This window comes from Heloderma suspectum, chromosome 1, assembly GCF_057233095.1.
Source record: "Heloderma suspectum isolate Gila_16-S chromosome 1, 16-S_ref, whole genome shotgun sequence".
Lineage (NCBI taxonomy): Eukaryota > Metazoa > Chordata > Lepidosauria > Squamata > Helodermatidae > Heloderma > Heloderma suspectum.
In genome coordinates, this window is record NC_139458.1 from 78654450 (window position 1) to 78672708 (window position 18259).

Sequence of the window (18259 nt, forward strand, 5' to 3'; positions counted from 1 at the left end):
GAAATGACCCAGGTGATTGACACAATTGCTCCTGAGTGCTGCCTCCAGATAAGAGCTCTTGGCTTATAAAACCTGGCAGGGAGGGAACAGCCAGTTGGGTCAGGGAAGTGATAAATGCCTCCTTGTGAGAGGCAGTGGTCCCAGGCTACTTGAAGAGGCAGTGCTGAAACCACTCCTGAAGAAACCCTCCCCGGGCACAGAAAATCTTAATAATTTTAAACTGTTCCTTTCCTAGGCAAGGTCCTTGAGTGGGCAGTTATCAACCAGCTCCAGATGCTCTTGGATGAAACTGATGATCTAGATCCATTTCAGTCAGGATTCCGGCTGGGTTTTGACATGGAAACAGCCTTGGTGTATGATGTTGGGAAAGAGACAGGGGGAGTGTGACCTTGTTGATCATCCTTGATCTCTCCGTGGCTTTTGATACTATTGAACACGGTATCCATCTGGGACAATTGTCTGAGTTGGGAGTGGGAGATACTGCATTGCAGTGGTTTCACTCCTACTTGGTTCCAGAAGGGAGTTATTAATGTCAATTGTTCTATCATGTCCCGGTATCTTATTGTTACTGTTTTTAAAGCTGTTTTTAAGCTATTTTTAAATGCTGTATGTTAAGGATGTTTTAAATTATGTTTTTGTTTTTTAATTTTTGAGAACCATCCAGAGAGCTTTGGCTATTGGGCACTATAGAAATGAAATGGATGAATGCATGCTCAAGCTTACTTAATACAAAGTAGGATTTTTTTTTTACTCTTTAACCCCTCTATTTACAAATATACAGCCAGCCTATTGAAAGCAAGGAGACTCCTAAAAACAGGGAGCAGATCCCCAGAAAGCAACTTGATTCAAAACTCTCATCTCTTTCTCTTTCTGTCTCTCTCTTTGCACATCTCTCTAGCCCTGGTCACTTGTACAATAAAAGCATTCAATAAAAGTACTCAGACTCCGCTCCCAACCTCCAGAGGGTCACACAGAGAGCTCAGTTCAGGCATTCAGTGAACATGGGAAGGGGGAGAGTTGGAGTCTGCTGCAGCCATGCCCTTTCCATGTAGATTCCCTGAACATGCATATTGAATAAGTGAACAGGGCTTCTGTCTCTGTCAATTTAAACTGCAAAACTGCTTTTTGGAGTCTCTCTGACTCCTCCCCTCAGCAGGAGGGGTCAAGCTCCAATGGATATCTCTCCAAATATTTGGAGAGATTCCTAGCTATCAGGAGACCACCTCCTGTCATTTGAGCTCATTGATCAAACATAACCCAATTATCTTGTGCTAATAGCCAGCAATCAAACTAACAAAGAGATGGTCATCCAGCATCCATCACAATACTTTACTCTCTTGGTTCCAAAGCTAGGCATACATAGTAACACACATGAAGATACCATATTGCCAGCTGAACAAACAGAATATTTTGATGTCATTAACTGTTCTATGTAATATAAATGGACTGAATTGATGGATGGGTGGAAGTGCTGATGCCAGTTGTATTAGTTCAAGAGGTCAGTTCCTAGGCTGAATCTACACCCAGCAGTTATACTGTTATCATAACTATTGGTACACATGACACCAATGGGCACCAATAGTTATTAGGTATAACTACTATGTGTAGATTCAGCCATAAATATAGTATCTGAACAAGAAACCATATACTGCTCGCTGCCTATTTATTTATATATACATCTTTATCAGTGGTGCAAACTCTCAGGCCCCAGAGGCAAATCCGGCCCATCTGGGTCCTAGTTCGGCCTTCCAGTGTTCCCCAAAGGTCCATGCTCCCTTCCCCTGGACCCCAACCCCTTTGCCCTGAACAGCAATCGTTTAGTGGTTTCCCAGCTTTTGTGCAGTTTTTTTCCCCCATTCTAAAAGATTGATATCCCTCTCATAAGGCTTAGTTACTGGAGATAAGAGCTATAAGAGAAAACATGCTGGTATTTTTGGTATTTTGGTCCCACTCCATTTGCCTTTGCCCCATGAATGCTGCTCTTGATATTAGAGAGCATATTAGAAGACAGGTGCAACCCTTTGAGACAAATATTGGTCCTCTGGGAAGCAGATATGAACGAGTTTGCATTTCCACCCAACAGCCATTAGTCAGCCCCATTTTGGAATCTTTAGGACAATGTTCCTCAACCCAGTGTTCTCCAGATGTGTTGGACTTCAACTCCCAGAATTCACAGCCAGCATGGACAATGTTGTCTAGGAATTATGGGAGTTGCAGTCCAACACGTCTGGAGAACACCGGGTTGAGGAAGGCTGCTTTAGGAGATGGAAGAAAATTCTTGTAGTTCCTGTTGTCTGCTGAATCATGACAGGAAGGAGTGCCCTTATCTATCTTGCAACATATTGAATGACTTAACAAATGAAGGAAAAGGAAGACACCATATTTATATTTGAACCTACTGGAGAGTTATGTTCATGGGCTATGGTGGCTTAAAGTGGTGCCTCTATGTTTAACACACCTTGGAAATAGCAGATTTCAATGAATAGGATCAGAGGATTGCAGTCTTATAAGATATATGTGCGATCCTATTCAGGAAATCAGTTATTTCCAAGAAGATACATTTAGCACAAAACATATCATATGATTCAGGAAAATCGTATCTGTTTAATACTGTCTGACTCTGCGTGTTGAATGCTAGTATGAATCAGAGTACAACTGAAACAAGCACTTATTTTTGTATTTTCTCCTGTAGGGGGCAGTAGAACATAATATTTATATGTTCCATGTCTGCAATAATCAGTATTTAAACATCTGCCTTCTCTTCCCAAACTACTTCACAGTCCTGGAAGGAAATTCATTGCAAGAGGAAGGTAATATGCTGCATTTGGTTACTCTAAGACCTACCGCTTCAGATAAATACCCTCCAAATGCCTGTGCCCCTAAGGAAATACAGGGGAGCCACAGCTTTTAGTGCCTTTGTGACATCACGCTGTCAAAATACCAGTATACAGGAAGCTGCCTTATACCACGTCAGACCATTGGTCCATCTGGATCAGTACTGTCTCCACTGACTGATAGTGACTCCCCAGGATTTCAGGCAGGACACCTTTCCCAGCCCCACCTAGAGGGGCGAGGGATTCAATCTGAGACCTTTTGCATGGAAAGCCTGTGCTCTACCACTGAACCAGGGTCCCTTCCCCCATGCTATCCTCTTTTTACAGTTTAACTGTATTATCCCACCCCCACTGCACCCCACCCAAAACGGTGACAAGTATTCTGGTGCTGCTGAATCAAAAGGTTGCCTAGCATCAACAAGGCCTACATATACTCTGAAGCAGGAGTGGGCAGAAAGTAGGTGTGCAAATGCTTTGGACTTCAACTCCCAGCATTCCTGAACATTGGCCATGCTGGCAGGGGCTTCTGGGAGTTGAAGTTCAAAAATCTGAAGCTCTACCTTCTGTCCACCTCTGTGCTAAAGTGGCATCTACGAGAGTTCTCTGAGGTACACGTTGATAGGGGGAATAAAGCCAAGCTGTTAGTCTCCCCGCCCTGCCCCTCCACCACTACCCCCCCCCCCAAGCTTCCCAGTGTTCAGTGTTTTGGCTCTTTTGCAGCAGTTATGGAACTATGGACCACCACAGAATTAGAAATGAGTGCTAATAAATATGCTTTTAGTTGAGGGTGAACGAATCAAGGAATCAAAACATGTGATTGAGAGCTGTGGAGAGGAAATGAAGATTGCCATGCTTACCAGAACTGAGCTATAGCCTATCTGATAATGAATTATGCAGTGTAGCTGCCATCCCAAATATCTCCTATGTGGTCAAGATCCACTCTCCTCCTATATTATGTATAGATCATAATGGATCATGAAGACGCATGTGTACCTTTTTGCCAACAACATTGCATTAGGAAAGTGCATCATCCAGACTGCATTATAGGATTGAGTGTTGTTTGTAATCTACTTTCTGGGCTTTTTTCATGCAACACCTTGTTTCTTCTGACATATCAGAATCTATACCTTGCTACTTCATGATCCTGGAATCCAGCTGCTTTACAATCCTGGGTCAGGCCTTCCCTCACCCCATAACTTTGGCAATCTGGATCAAAATTAGGATGGTATGGGTTTGGGAGTGCAGTTATGCAGCTCAGCATTTAAGAAAACATTACAAATCCAATGTACAGAGAACAAGTAGCTGTATCCAATGTTAGTCCTACTTAGAGCAGACCCATGGAAACGAATGAGACTTTAGACTAACGTTAGATATAGCTCAGAAGATCTATGAAGATTTCTTCTGGGAACAGTTACTGACAAGGTTGAAATGGAAGGAAGTGTGTCAAAATGAGTGCTTGTGCTGATGCACCCTCAGTATATAAAGGCCACTTTCCACAAACTGATCACAGATAAATCCTGTGGGAAGTTAGTTTCACACTGCTTTCTTTTGGAGAGGAGACAGCCTCACATACCTACTATTAATATTAGCAGATAAAAGTTGACACCTAACGGGTTAAAAGTGTGGTGCCGATGATGTCAGTTCCTGTGCTTCCTTGGAGGGCTGGCTATGATATTTGAGACCGGCTCTCCCGCTTTAAGGAAAAGAGACACAGAGAAAGATAGAGATAGATAATGGGAAAGTGCGGAATGGGATTCAAGCAAAGCTCTCTCTGTGAGTGTCTTTTGTGGGTTTTTTCCCCAGGGCAGCCCTCTTTTGCTTCACAGACTGGAGGACAGTAGCAGGCGGATGGCAACGTTCCGTTACTGAGCACAATGTAACCTTGTTCTCAGCAAGAACAATACAAGGTCAGACTCAGAAAAAACGTCTGCACTCTTTGCTGCCTCAGCTGTCGCTGCTGAAGGTGAGATTGGGCTGGCGGTGGGTAGGTGGGTGCGCCTGCTTTCTCCTCCTCCTCCGCAGAACTAATCTAAGCAGAATGATTAAAGCAGTGGGCAGAAAGTGATGGTGCTTGCTGGTTGCTTGCTCTTTTCTACAGAAAATGATTGATATGACATGTATGTAGTGTGGACTATCGCAGCTGAAAGCTCTGTCTGTAATGTCGTAGGTTTTGATTTTTGTTGTTCAGTCGTTAAGTCGTGTCCGACTCTTCGTGACCCCATGGACCATAGCACGCCAGGCCTTCCTGTCCTCCGCTCTCTCCCGGAGTGTGCTCAAGTCCATATTCATTGCATCGGTGATGCTATCTAGCCATCTCCTCCTCTGCCATCCCCTTCTCCTTTTGCCTTCAATCTTTCCCAGCATCGGGGTCTTTTCCAGGGAGTTTTCTCTTCGCGTTAGGTGGCCAAAATATTTGAGCTTCAGCTTCACTATCTGTCCTTCCAACGAGCAGTCAGGGTTAAGTACCAGGAGGGAATCAGGTGAGGCACCAGTTCAGTGTCGTGTTTTATGGGCTACTAGTACTGCACACTTCTCTTATTGCTACAGATTATTGGCATGAACTGATGGTGGCCAATATAAAGGATGATCAGGGTAAGTAGCAGCAGCCTTAATCATTGCCATCTCTGGCAAACAGTTAATAGTTTGGGGTTGCAGTTCTAAACACACTGGCTAGAGAGATGTCCCATTGAACTCAGAGGGACTTACTTTTGAGTAAATGATTAGGATTGTGCTGTTAATCTGGTATAAGAAGGTGCGACAATAAATGAAATACAGTGAACTAGCTAAATAAATGAAAGCTTTCATCTATTACTTACCATAGGTGTTGCTGGTGGAAGGACGTAGTTTACAAGGTAAATATAGCTCTGTTATAGCTTTATCCACCAGATCAAGTAGTTAAAACAAAATTCCTTAAAGGTTATTTGTTTAAATTATGATAATTTCAACCCTGCCCTCACTAGATTATATGTTTGTGATGGTCTTTGTTTATGTATTCATTTATCATTTATCATTTCTTCCAAAGGTCTAGATGGCTTACAAAAATGATAAAATCAATATAAACATATACAATCAATTAAAACAAAGTAGAATAAAACATAAACTGCAATATTAAAACAGCACAAACTACAGTAAAAGCTGTACTATTCCCTAAAAGTAGGTTTCATGCTTTTCTCTAAAAACTAGAAAGGAAGTGCATTGATATTCACCTTCATTGAGAATTCATTCTACAACTTTGGGGCTACAACTAAAAAGGCTCTGCTCTTCCTCCACGATATGAATATCCAGGTAACTTTATAGATGGGACTTGGAGCAGGGCTCTTCTTATCAAACCCCTATTTTGCCTAGTTAGACACATTTGTATAATTGTTAAAGTGTCCTCAGATTGTTTTCCCCATAAAATCTATAGAGCAGTGTTGTTTTATCATATTCAGGGCATTGTCCATAGCAATTCCAGAGAGTGTATAGTAAGTACTGGATTAGCCAAGCCACTGGGGAGATGTGAAGCTGACAAGCCACATAGTTTCCAAGCACCCATTTAGCAGAACAGTCTTAACAGGAGGTTGAAAGTTATCCACTTGTGAATTTCCCATCTTCCCATACTTTCACAGCCACAAATATATAATGGTATTCGCATCAGAAGAACCTACACTACAATAAACAAGCAGCATGGTGGTGCCTTCTAGTAGTTGCACAGTTTGTAGCGTACAATGTGTTATTTAAAGCTTTGTTAGTAGTGAAATCCAATATAATAATGAAATGTCTGAAGTGGTAAATAGAGGGCTTCTTCAGTTAATATGAGAGGTCAGATTTATTTATATATTAACAACATTTTTATATTGCCCACTAATACATTCTGTTGGTGGTGTACAAAAATAAAAATGTCTGATTGTCACTGAATGCACAGGTGACAGGGAACAGTCTCCACTACTGCTCCCCAGTGCAAATACCCATATAAAACCAGGGCTGCAGTGTTTAGGTGATTAACTGATTAGATTAATCCAGCCTTGAAAATAATGTCCCCAAAGTTACTAGCCTGCAAAAAAAATTGCTAGTCTGCTGGGGGCTAGCAGAGGAGAGATGAAGAACTGGATTTCTAAGCTGGGGACAGAGGAGGGGGCTTCCCTCCTGTAGCAGCCTACTTGATTTATATGCTGTGTGCAGAGGAGGGACAGTGTACTCATCTCTCCCCCACCAGCCTGGTGAGTCACCTGCATGAAATTCCATGAACATGCCTGCCTATATGCAGTTCCTAGTTTCCTATAACTGCAACAACAAATGTTTTGATAAATGAACTGTATTTTTTAAAAGTCGTGTGGAATAATATGAACTCCATGTTACTTCCAGTTCCAGGATAAAAAGAAATAGTTCAGAATGAGCCCTTATGTACTACCATAATGTCCTATAACTTAAAACTGGCTCCTTAATTTCATTTTTTGCATTCCTCTTTGGACAGATAGATACATCCACAATGGATATCATAAGATCGCCTGCAAATGGCACAATACACCCACTAACTTAGAACTGCAAGGTGATTTCTTATTGCAAATTTGGAGGTAGGCTTTTGATTATGATGAATGTAATTTGTTCTGAATTCTTAACTGCTTTTTAAAATGAATAGATGCAAGAAATTGGCCAGATCTAATATTTTTCTAATCTTTAAAGTAATTCCTGTACAATTTTATCTCTTGCTGCAAGCAAGGACTCAGTTAGCTTTATGTGTCTTTCACTTCTAGCCTGTTCTCCCATGTGGGAAGAAAACACTCTCATAAATAACAGATCTGGCATTGCCCTCCTGCAATAGAGCACCATGCTCTCCTTGACAAAAGGGTTTGGCAGCTCATACCTGGGGGGCAGATCTTCAGCTTTTTGATGGAATGGAACTGTGCCACACAGGCTGTCCATTATTTATATTTATAGCAGAATCTTGCTATATTGCAGTAACAGGATCAATATGATTGCTATATTGTTATTGTGGTAACAAACTAGGCTGTGAGATGAGGCCTATTATTGTGTTTGCAAAGCCCTACCAGGTAATATACTGAAGTTGCAAGTATGTGAAATCTCAGGGGGGAAAGGTATTCCCATCAGAGCTCCAGGCTACCACACATGGGCTGGTCTCACAATTCTGACACATATACCGATGAAAAAAAGTTCTCTAATCCTGCAATTGAGATTGAAGAGGTATCTGATGAGAGTGACTTTCAATAGGATGTTGTGATTTTGGAGCACCCATGCAGCATATGGTACTGTGAATGTTGCTGGTGGTAGAACAAAGGATGGGCGGGTGGCGTTTTGCCCTAGCAATTATATCCCAATAGTCCAATGTCTAATTGGTGCTTAATTTCTGATAGCAAGCTAAATGCAGAAAATGTTGGTATATAATATGCAGTTGAAAGATGAGGCTTCAGGACTCTAGGATTTTTCTCTGACGTGAAAACCAAAACATAAGATGTATTCTAAACATGCTATACTTTTCTATGATGCTTAATGTAATGTATCAATGTATTGTATTGTATCAATGTATTGCTCATCTCTGCCTGACATTTTGAACCCTCTAGGACCCAAATTGGGCAAAAAGTGTAAAAAATATTATAGTCCCAAACTCTCATTTTTATTTACTATATTCATTATATTTCTTACCACCCAATAGCTGAAGGTCTCTGGGTGGCTCACAAAACTTAAAACCATAAAAATACAACAGTATAATAAAACATAATATAAAAACCTTTAAAAGCTTAAAACAGAATAAAATCAAACTAAAAATCAGAGTAAGAGTGGAATAGTGTAAAGATCTAAAAACAAGACATTTTTTAAAACTGAAGCAGAAAAGGCCTGGAAGAATAAAAAGATCTTCACCTGGCGCTAAAAAGACCATAACGTAAATGCTAGGTGAGCCCTTCTGGGGAGCAAATTCCACAGCTGGGATGCTACCACAGCTGTGGTGTCTTACCTCAACTGGGTACAGAATTCAATGTTAGGATTGTTCCTTTAAATGCGTCCTACAAAAAACTGCAGGAAATTTTGCAGAGCCATTTTAACCCAAGCTCTGGGTGTTATTGTTTACAAAAAAAATTGCAGAGATTATGTAGTCCCAGGGGCTTGCCACGAAACTCATTTTCTAAGCACTGTCTTCCACTTCACCTCTCGGCCTAAACTTTTGAGAAACAATCCTGAATGTGTGGACAGTTAAATTTTCATTATCAATGTTTGATGTGGGTGTTTCATTTTAATGGAAAGATGCTAGAGTGGCAGATCTGGATGCTGAAACCATTATTTTTAGACTACAGAGTATACATAGTGAACTGGCAAATTTCTTTGTCACTTAGCTTTGGCATGCAAGGTTTGACAAGTTGTTAGCACTGAGCAGCATATTGGAAATGCATCATCTAGCTAAGCTACAAAATAGGTAACCTTATGCTAAAGGCCAAGTTGCCCATAGGATGCTGTATACAGAGCCTGCAACTCAGTCCTAAGGCTCTCTTCACACCTGGCATTTATCCCACTACAAACCAGTCCTTTTGATTCCAGATCCTTTCCAGGATTTAGACTGGCCCTGTATACAGGCATCTCTCATAGCAAGTCCCTCCACTCAATACCTTTTCATGGCTGAGCAGAGCTGCACAGAACAATCAGAACAGAAGGGCGCTGCTGGCCCCATGCCCTCTCCCCTGATTATTGGTTTCTGTAACATGATTGATGGCTCTGCCCGTCCCTCCACTCCTCCACAGCAGGAGGGAAGTTGGAAGCAGTTCTAGTGATAGGGGCCTATGGGAGCTGGTCCCCTCCTTCCTCCTCCTTCCTCCGAGGGAGAGTCTTCTCGGTGGCTTACCCCAAGGTTGCTGGTGCTGCTAGTCCTTCTCTGCTAAATATGTCAGTGTGTGATGGAATTAAATGCAGCATATTGCTTGGACTACTGAGTTTGAAGGGTATACTGATTTCTAGGTTCCCAACTATAGAAGTAAGAAATCCACAAATGGACTTATATACAGTCAGTGCACCAAGCCATCCCTACCAGCCCCAACCCCAGCGACCGCTTCACGGGGGACTCCTTGTTCATTAGACCTGGCTTGCTTCCCCCCTGCCCCGCGCTGTTGTTGCTCTTCCCCCTTTTTCTGGCTTCCCAGCCACCCTGCAAATTGGGCTAGGAGAAGGGATAGTGGCTGGCTAGGTGGGACAAAGTATTCCAATGTATTCCAAGTCCAAGTATTCCATACTTCCATCGATCACGGGAAGTGTGGTCAGTGACCTGCCCCTACCCTCCCACCAATTTGTTGTCATGACAATGTTATTCAACACCCCCTAGCACATGCCCACACAAAGCGGGACAAAACGCTAAAGGGGAAATACACAGGGTGGGAATGGTGATTTCAGTCGCAAGCACAGAAAATGCTGGGTTTTCTCCGTTCTCAGATAACATGGGAAGAGGGAGGGGAAGTTGTGAGATAGCAGCAGTAGAGCAGCAGCGGCATTTAATGCTCCTGCGAAAACTAGTGATTAAAGATGAATGATTCTGCTAAAAAATGAAGGGAACCGTGGTATGTTCACTTGGAAATAAGTCCCATTGTGATCAGTGAGACTTCCTGGTACAAATATTCTTAAGATTGCAACCCTGGTGACTTATATGATAGGGGCTTCTATCTATTGAAATTTGTACAGAAGTATTTCCTCTCCCTTCAGACTAATTTCATATGGATGATTTGATGTGGTTTTCCCTCACAGTGGTTAAACGCTCTCCAGAAATCCAGAACAAATGCTTACTTAGTACATGGAGCAGCATGAAGCTATCGTGAAACAGCTACACCTAGTAGCAAAAGTGATCAGAAATGGGTCAATACGGAGCAGCAGAAAAATATGATGGTGATCTGCCCAAACATTTTAACTATATCCATATGTGAGCTTAGAATTCCAACAAAGCATTTTTCCACAGCTGGCTATACCATGTACTCAAGTGCAGCCTCTGTTTCCTCAATGTTTTAGCCAGTTTTCAGAGTTGCACGGACCAGCCCTCAAAGTCAGATTTCCAATTAAAATTTTAAACGTAATATTTGCTCATTTCCCACTGTACTTGCCATCATTTCTGCTAGTCCATTAATGGACTGTTTCAATTTTGTGCCCACTCCCTCAGGTTTTCAGCAACTCTCTACATTTCCATTCATTAAATTTGGGGACAAGTGAAAAGGGCTTCCAAGGATAATTAAAGTGGACAAAGGGCCTTAGCTAAATACATTTCAGATGGAGGTAATGAATCAAGGTCCTGCTGAGGCCTAATGAATTAGGCTTTAACTTTGGCCTCTCATTATCTGCTTCACTTGGATACTTCATAACCAAAGCTTTGCCATAGAAGGGCTTCTGTCATCCATGAGGACACTTGGTGCATTGGGTCTACTGCCCAATTCAATTATCTCATGGTTTTCTAATGAAGGGACACTTTGGCCATGTGCATTTTAAGTGTAAGCTAAGCAACAGGCCTGTTGTTCCTGCTTTCTTAGCAGAACCCACATACCAGGAGATTAAATCCACACTGACAGGCTGCTGGAAGAACCCTGCTGGGAAATATTAAAGTCAATGTAGCTTGGTGGTCTCAATAGCTAAACTGGGGAGAAAGAGACCATATGGAAAGCAGAGAAGCTCCGATGATCTTTAGGAGGTGATAAGAAGAGTTGGTTGGTTCTAACACTGCTCAGTCTGGGACAACTGTGAGTTTATAACATCTAAGGGCTTAGACTGTTTATTTTTGTCTAATCTAAGCAGATTTGATTAGAGCTCCCAGCCTGGCCGTCCTAGTTGTTAATATTTGTTTACCATTAGGACAGGACCAGAATCTTCTTTTCAGACTCTCTTAAACTTCATAATGTTTAAAATTACATGCAGAGGAAAAGTATTCTTTTAAGGTGGGATAGCACACAGACCGCAGCCAAGAAAGCCATGTTTTCAAAATCCACACAGTGAGAAGAATGAAGTATACATATGTTGTGTCTTTAATCAAATGATGCTGATTATGACAAAGTTCCATTCAGACTGAGCTGACAGTTTTTACCTCACACAAAGCCAGACACAGTAGGTGAGGTGCTCTCTCCTAACCCTCAAGGAGTGCAATGGTGGTAGAGAAGAAGAAGGAATGAAATGATGGCATGTCAACAGAGAATAGGTAAAGGGTAGGGGAGCAGGCACTTGGACTGGTGCAGGAAAACTCTATGAGATGTGAAAATTAGGACTGTGGATTAATTAAACAAATTTTAATCACCTTACTTTTAAAATTTAAATAAAATGCACAGTATCCAAGCCTTATACTAATGAAGTATATGATAACATTTAATTAATTTTTGAAAACTGTACTTCTTATCAATAGAAAGACCATTTTTTTCTTTTTCATTCCTTATTACAGAAAAACATCAGAATCAACAATAAACACATGCCCTTAATTTGCAGCTCTACTATTTAAACTTTGTTCCCATAAAGCTTGCAGGTCTCATAAAGACAGAAAAGTCTCTCTCGCTTTTGTCCCTCAAACTACTAGTGCTTGCCCCTGCCCATGCATAAACACACAAAGTACAGAAGGGTAAGGAAGGGAGGATGTGAAGCCAGAGACAGTTACTGCCCAGCAAACAGATTTTTGGCAGAGCTGAATTTGTGCCAGGGCTCAGCTCCAGACACTATTTTCTCTACCAGATTTCGATAACTGCCATATCCCAAAGTGCATTAGCATTATGTGGGACTCCCACTAGTACCTGCAAACTCTCTAGCATGATGTGCCCTGTGCATTTTTCTCCCTATGGAGTAACTTCAGCCAGTCTCTGTACATCAGCCTTCCACAACCTGGTGTCTTCCAGATGTGTTGGGCTACAACTCCCAGAATCCCCCAGCCAGCCATGCTGACTGAGGAATTCTGGGAATTGTAGCCCAACACATCTCTAGGGCACCAGGTTGGGAAAGGCTGCTCTAAAATTAGCGAGCATGTCATCCAGATAGCTTTGAGCACCAGAATAGCTTATTTCAGCCTTCCCTAACCTGGTGCTCTCCAGATGTGTTGAACTACAACTCTTATAATTCCCAGCAAGCATGGCCAACTGCTAGGTTCGGGAAGGCTGTCCTTTTTTGTAAACATGCTATAGGCCGTTTGTCTGTGTTCTTGAATAGTGTGTTGTTATTTTGGCAAGAAGGTAGACAAGAGCCTGGATGCCAACTACTGTTGGCACTGTGGCAACCAAAGCTGCTATATAGAATCAGATTGCCAGTCTTCTTTCAGACATAATATTTATAGTGCTGGAAACCATGTCACTCATTGGGAACATTAATACTATTTCACCATTGCTCTGTTTCATGCGAAACACCTTGTAGGAAATCAGCAGGGCTCTTCTTACTGTGTTTGTTTCTCCCAGATGGTAGCTGCTACTGGTTTATACCACACTTCTCAAGTCTTGCACTGGGAGGGTCGGTTCACACATGCAAGTATATAATTTGGTTTCTCTCAATTTGATTACTGTGCACTTGATGACTGGCAGATGAATCTGTGGATTGGTTCCACAGAAAAAGCATTGGTGGTGAGGTGTTACAGTCATCCAGTGATGATCATACATGTAAGAACTAGCTTTTGGTAAAATGTGTCCTTGATTCATGCCACAGAATATCATGTGAGAATATCCTGCTGTTTTATTGAGCAGGGGGTTGGACTCGATGGTCTTGTAGGGTCTTCCAACCCTATGAGTCTATGTCTATTTACTGTGAAGTAAATGAAATATTGGCAAACAGTTTTATGTTGAGAATGTTTGGCCCTGTGCAAGGAGGAAACTATAAAGATGACAAATGATATTTAAAACATTTTCATGTTATTTTCCTCTTTGTCTTACTCATTTAGGACACCTTGAAGAGGTCAGCTTGGGGTGAAGAAAGGGTTCAAAATGGCAGAGCTCACAGTCGAAAATGGTAGCAGCATGGACTGGCAGAAACGATGTCTTGCATTGGAGACACAGCTCTTCAAATTCCGCCTGCAAGCTAGTAAGATCCGGGAGCTTCTGGCTGAGAAGGTGAAGCAGAAGCTACATATTGTAGCGAGTCTTTGTTGCTTATTGTAAGTCATAGGATGAGATCAGCCAGCAAGGAAGATTGTGGTCCCCCAGTCATTTATGCTGAGGCCACAGGACACATATTTCAAAATCAATGCTTATAATGGATAATTAAATAGTTTCAACTTAAAATTGCTATGCTTCACTACAAGAAAGTCTAGGGAAACTATCGTATTTTATTTATCACTAGACTGATTTTTTTTTAAATCCACCTTACTCTCTGAGAAGAGACTGAAGAGGGTTAACAAAATATAAAGAACATTAAAGTAGAAATATACACTCAAATATATTAAAAGCAACTTCAGCAGAAAGCCACAACAACAAAAATTATCATAAAAACACACATAAGATTAATGATAAATGCTAGCTTTAACATGTTTTTGTTTAATGTTTCAGTTTGTGCAGCCTGAGGATGTGGACAGAATCCTTGGGGGGGGGGGGTGAGGTTGACATCCTGCATGTGTGAGCTTTGTCCTGAGACTTGACTGAGTGGACTTAAGAAAAGGTGTGATACCAAGGAGACAATTTTTATGTTATTTGCAAGCCACCTTGGTAGGATTTGTATCCTGAAAGGTGACATATAAATAATGGTATTAAATAAATACATTTTGGGACTGGATATAATAAGATGTGATGTACATGCAAAAGCTCAAATTCTGAATACTGTATCAGGTCCATGTTCTGCCTGAATAACATGCAGGACACCAAAAGCCTTCTATCTTAATCCTGAGACTTTGAATATCTTTAAATCAGCGGTGCTATATGTGTGTGTGTGTGTGTGTGTGTGTGTGTGTGTGTGTGATGGTGATAGAAGGAGGTTCAGTAAATCTTACAGATCCATCACTTGGTGTTGATAAATGCAATTAATTGTTGGCACATCAGCTTCTGAGAAGCTGTGCATTGCTAAGCTAAACAGACTTTAGTACCAGCTAAACAGACTCTCTGGAAAAACTCTCTGGAAAAGACCCTGATGCTGGAAAAGACTGAAGGCAAAAGGAGAAGGGGACGACAGAGGATGAGATGGCTAGATAGCATCACCGATGCAATGAATATGAACTTGAGCACACTCCGGGAGAGAGCGCAGGACAGGAAGGCCTGGCGTGCTATGGTCCATGGGGTCATGAAGAGTCGGACACGACTGAACGACTGAACAACAACAGACTTTAAAAGGTGTCCCCAACCAGTCGTGTCTGACTCTAGGGTGCGGTGCTCATCCCCGTTTCTAAGCCAAAGAGCCAGCGCTGTCCGAAGACCCTTCCGTGGTCATGTGGCTGGCATGACTGAACACCAAGGTGCACGGAACGCTGTTACCTTTCCCGCCGAGGCGGTACCTATTTATCTACTTGCAATTTCTTGCTTTCGAACTGCTAGGTTGGCAGGAGCTGGGACTGAAGACGGGAGCTCACTCCGTCACGTAGCACTCGGGTCTCGAACTGCTGTCCTGCCGACCTTCCGGTCTGCAGTTCAGCATCTTAACCACTAAGCCACCGTGGCCCCCATAAACAGACTTTAGTACCAGCTCAATCCATATCTTAAATATTTTGAAGGGAACTTGGATGGCTTTGAAATCATGATGCCATATTTGAAATCCAATGCCTAATTTCTCACCCTCTATGTGTGTCTGCTTATATAATCTCCAAACCCTATTTCTTTCCTTGGAAACCCTTGGTTTAAATCTTCACTTCATCAGTGCTTTTGAAAAGAATTCCATTGGAATGGTGACTAAACTATAAACTTGTCTGATCAGTCCCCACTCTACAGAGCACTTGACTCATTGGAGGCCCCTCTGAAAAGGGAAATGAAGACTCTGTGGAATTAGCCCAGTCCTGGTGTGGGTGTCAAACTACTGGCCCCTTTTTTGAGATTAGGGAGCAGCTTGGTTCAGTGGTCAGGTTACTCTGTAACTAGCTGAACAGCTTAGTGATGTGTTTTTCTCCTCAAAGGCCAAAGAGCAAGCAGGCTGTTTGCGACAAAAGCTTGTCAGAAGTGTGCGTGGAGGTGGAGCTGTTTCAAACTAATGGAATGATTGAAAGCATACTTTGGCTTAATGCTGAAAATATATTGATTTATTCATTTGTGATTGTAATTCAGTAAATTCAGTAATTCAGTAAATGTTGTTGTTGTTGTTGTTGTTAATAACAACAACAGAGACACATATGCTTAAATTCTTAAAACATGAGGTCCCAGAACTACAGGTCTACGGGCTGGTTCACACATGAAAATATTTTCTCAGGGCAGCTTACAATGTACAATGGATCATTTGATGACCGTAGTGTCTAGTGGTGACTTTCATGCATGAATGACCATGCCACAGGTAGAATGTACTGTACATATTATCTCATATCACTTCAGACATTATGCTTTCTTAAGGATCCTGTTCACACACACATTCAGCTTTGAGGCGTCATGTTTTCAGTAATGAAGTGATGAGAAATCAAGTGGCTGCATATGGGGGTATAAACTAACCCCAGGTCCTTAACACATTTATGAAGAGTGCTAGAATGCTCTCTTAATAATAATAATAAAAAACCCTCTGCACTGCATTCTGTTATGTCCCTTTTGAGATACCCAAGACAGGTGTAATGCTATTTTTAAAACAAGAATAAGTTCAAAGGTTTCTGGAAGCTTTTATGGAAATTAAAATGTGCTGGAGTTCAGAACTGTACGTGTTGCATGTCTTTGGTAACTAGCATTTACTTCTACTCTCCAGTTTTCTCAGAGTTACACACACCAAGGAAAAGAGGGATAATATTCTGTTGATGAGCGACATGGCAGACTGTTGCCATGGCAGCATGATGACCCTGTTACAAATGAGCTGTGGGGCCTCTCAGGAAAAAAAGAACTGGGGCAAAATGGGGCTGAATCTAATTAATTTAAAAGAGGAAGAAAAAAGAAAGTAAATACTTTGATTTTAACACAAATGCCTGACTGAGCTTAGAAGTGGATGTGTGTGTACGCAGGATTTCCTGTGCACCTTTTTCAGGAGCCCTTGGGAAGGACCTTCATACTGAATATTATTACATCTTCACACAGTAAATCTGGAAATGCATTCAAGAATCTCATGTCTTTGGTAGCTGGCATTTACTTACACAGTTTTGCACACAAGGGGAAAAAGCTGTAATATTCTGTTGATGAGTGATATGGCAAACAGTTCCCACGGCAGCATGATGACCCTGTTAGCCCTGTTAGTGGTGGGGCATGAATCTTTGGCCATCCTCTACACCTTTGAGACATTTGTTGGGTGGATAATAGGGCTTTAGTTCTCTGCAGTCTGTGGAGGGGGACGGTGTCGCAGGCTAATGATCAGAAACATAGGAACTGAAGTTTGAAAACTGCTTTGCAGCCAATTAGCTGTGCGGTTCAGTTTTCTCATCAGTAAAATGGCAAAACATGATACATGGAAAGAGCCCTTTGAATGCTCTGAATATTGTTAGTTCATTCCTAGGGAACTTAGAAGTATGCCTGAAACTAAAAAAACACCGTGAAATTACACTCTGGTCTGATGTAAAACAACAGAGCAGCTTTTTTTAACATTACCCAGCAAGACAATGAAGTGGGAAAAGGAAGAAGAATACTAGTTATTTTTAGACTGAGTCAGGCTAGATGGATTTTTATTAAAATAGCTGAAGGTTTGGCAGGTTGGCAAGAGATGCTATGAATTTTTTAATGAATGCAGATCGTGTGGATATTGATTCAGTTTGGAGGTAAGAAACATTCGACTGTTCTAAAGGTTCACATGTTTTCTAGAGAGCTCTCCCTCTAAAACACCAATCTGGTCCTGCTTGCATATGAGAGGCAGTGAAATATACCAATAAGTGGGGAAGTGTTTGAGAGATAGGTGGTACTGAGAAACTAAGCCATGATGGCTCTTACATGTTAGTATGCTTTGTCTAATGTGTTTACTTTAAAAGGCTGTTCATGGCAGCTAAGAACAAAACGACCCTGATGGTAAAGTGTGAGCTACTGACTCCTGGCATACTTAAGTTCATGACCTATGTGTCCTCTATTGTAACTGACTGAAAAAGGAATTGCCCTCATGTGGGTATGCAAAGAATGAGAATTCCAGATATACTCAGATTCCTACTTAAGTGCCAAGTCACCACCATGGTGAAGCCACCTGAAGGGTCATGAATTGGCCAGTCTAAAGCCCTGGTGGAAGATATCCTCCAAACATGAAACATTCTCGCCTACACATAGACCAGGGGAAGGCAACCCAAATTGGGTAGTAGGCCAGATGACTTCCCCCATCCAGTGCTCTGCGAATCAAATAATGTGTCAGGGGGCATAGCCACACCCTCTGACACGTTGTTTGGTCCCTGGTGGGTGCATCAGAAAGATAATCCTTTCAGTGCATCCACCAGG

General features: G+C 41.8%; 1 protein-coding gene across 1 annotated transcript in view; it reads left to right on the forward strand.

Annotated features, from left to right (window-relative positions):
• Positions 1–4487: 4487 nt before the first annotated feature.
• PLEKHH1 (pleckstrin homology, MyTH4 and FERM domain containing H1) overlaps positions 4488–18259 on the forward strand; it is a 72430-nt gene continuing 58658 nt past the window's right edge. Inside the window, exons 1-3 of the mRNA XM_084848450.1 lie at positions 4488–4797; positions 7288–7387; positions 13690–13858. Of these exons, the coding sequence (XP_084704576.1) occupies positions 13733–13858 (126 nt within the window). The 5' untranslated portion in view covers positions 4488–4797; positions 7288–7387; positions 13690–13732. The remainder of the gene's footprint in view (positions 4798–7287; positions 7388–13689; positions 13859–18259) is intronic.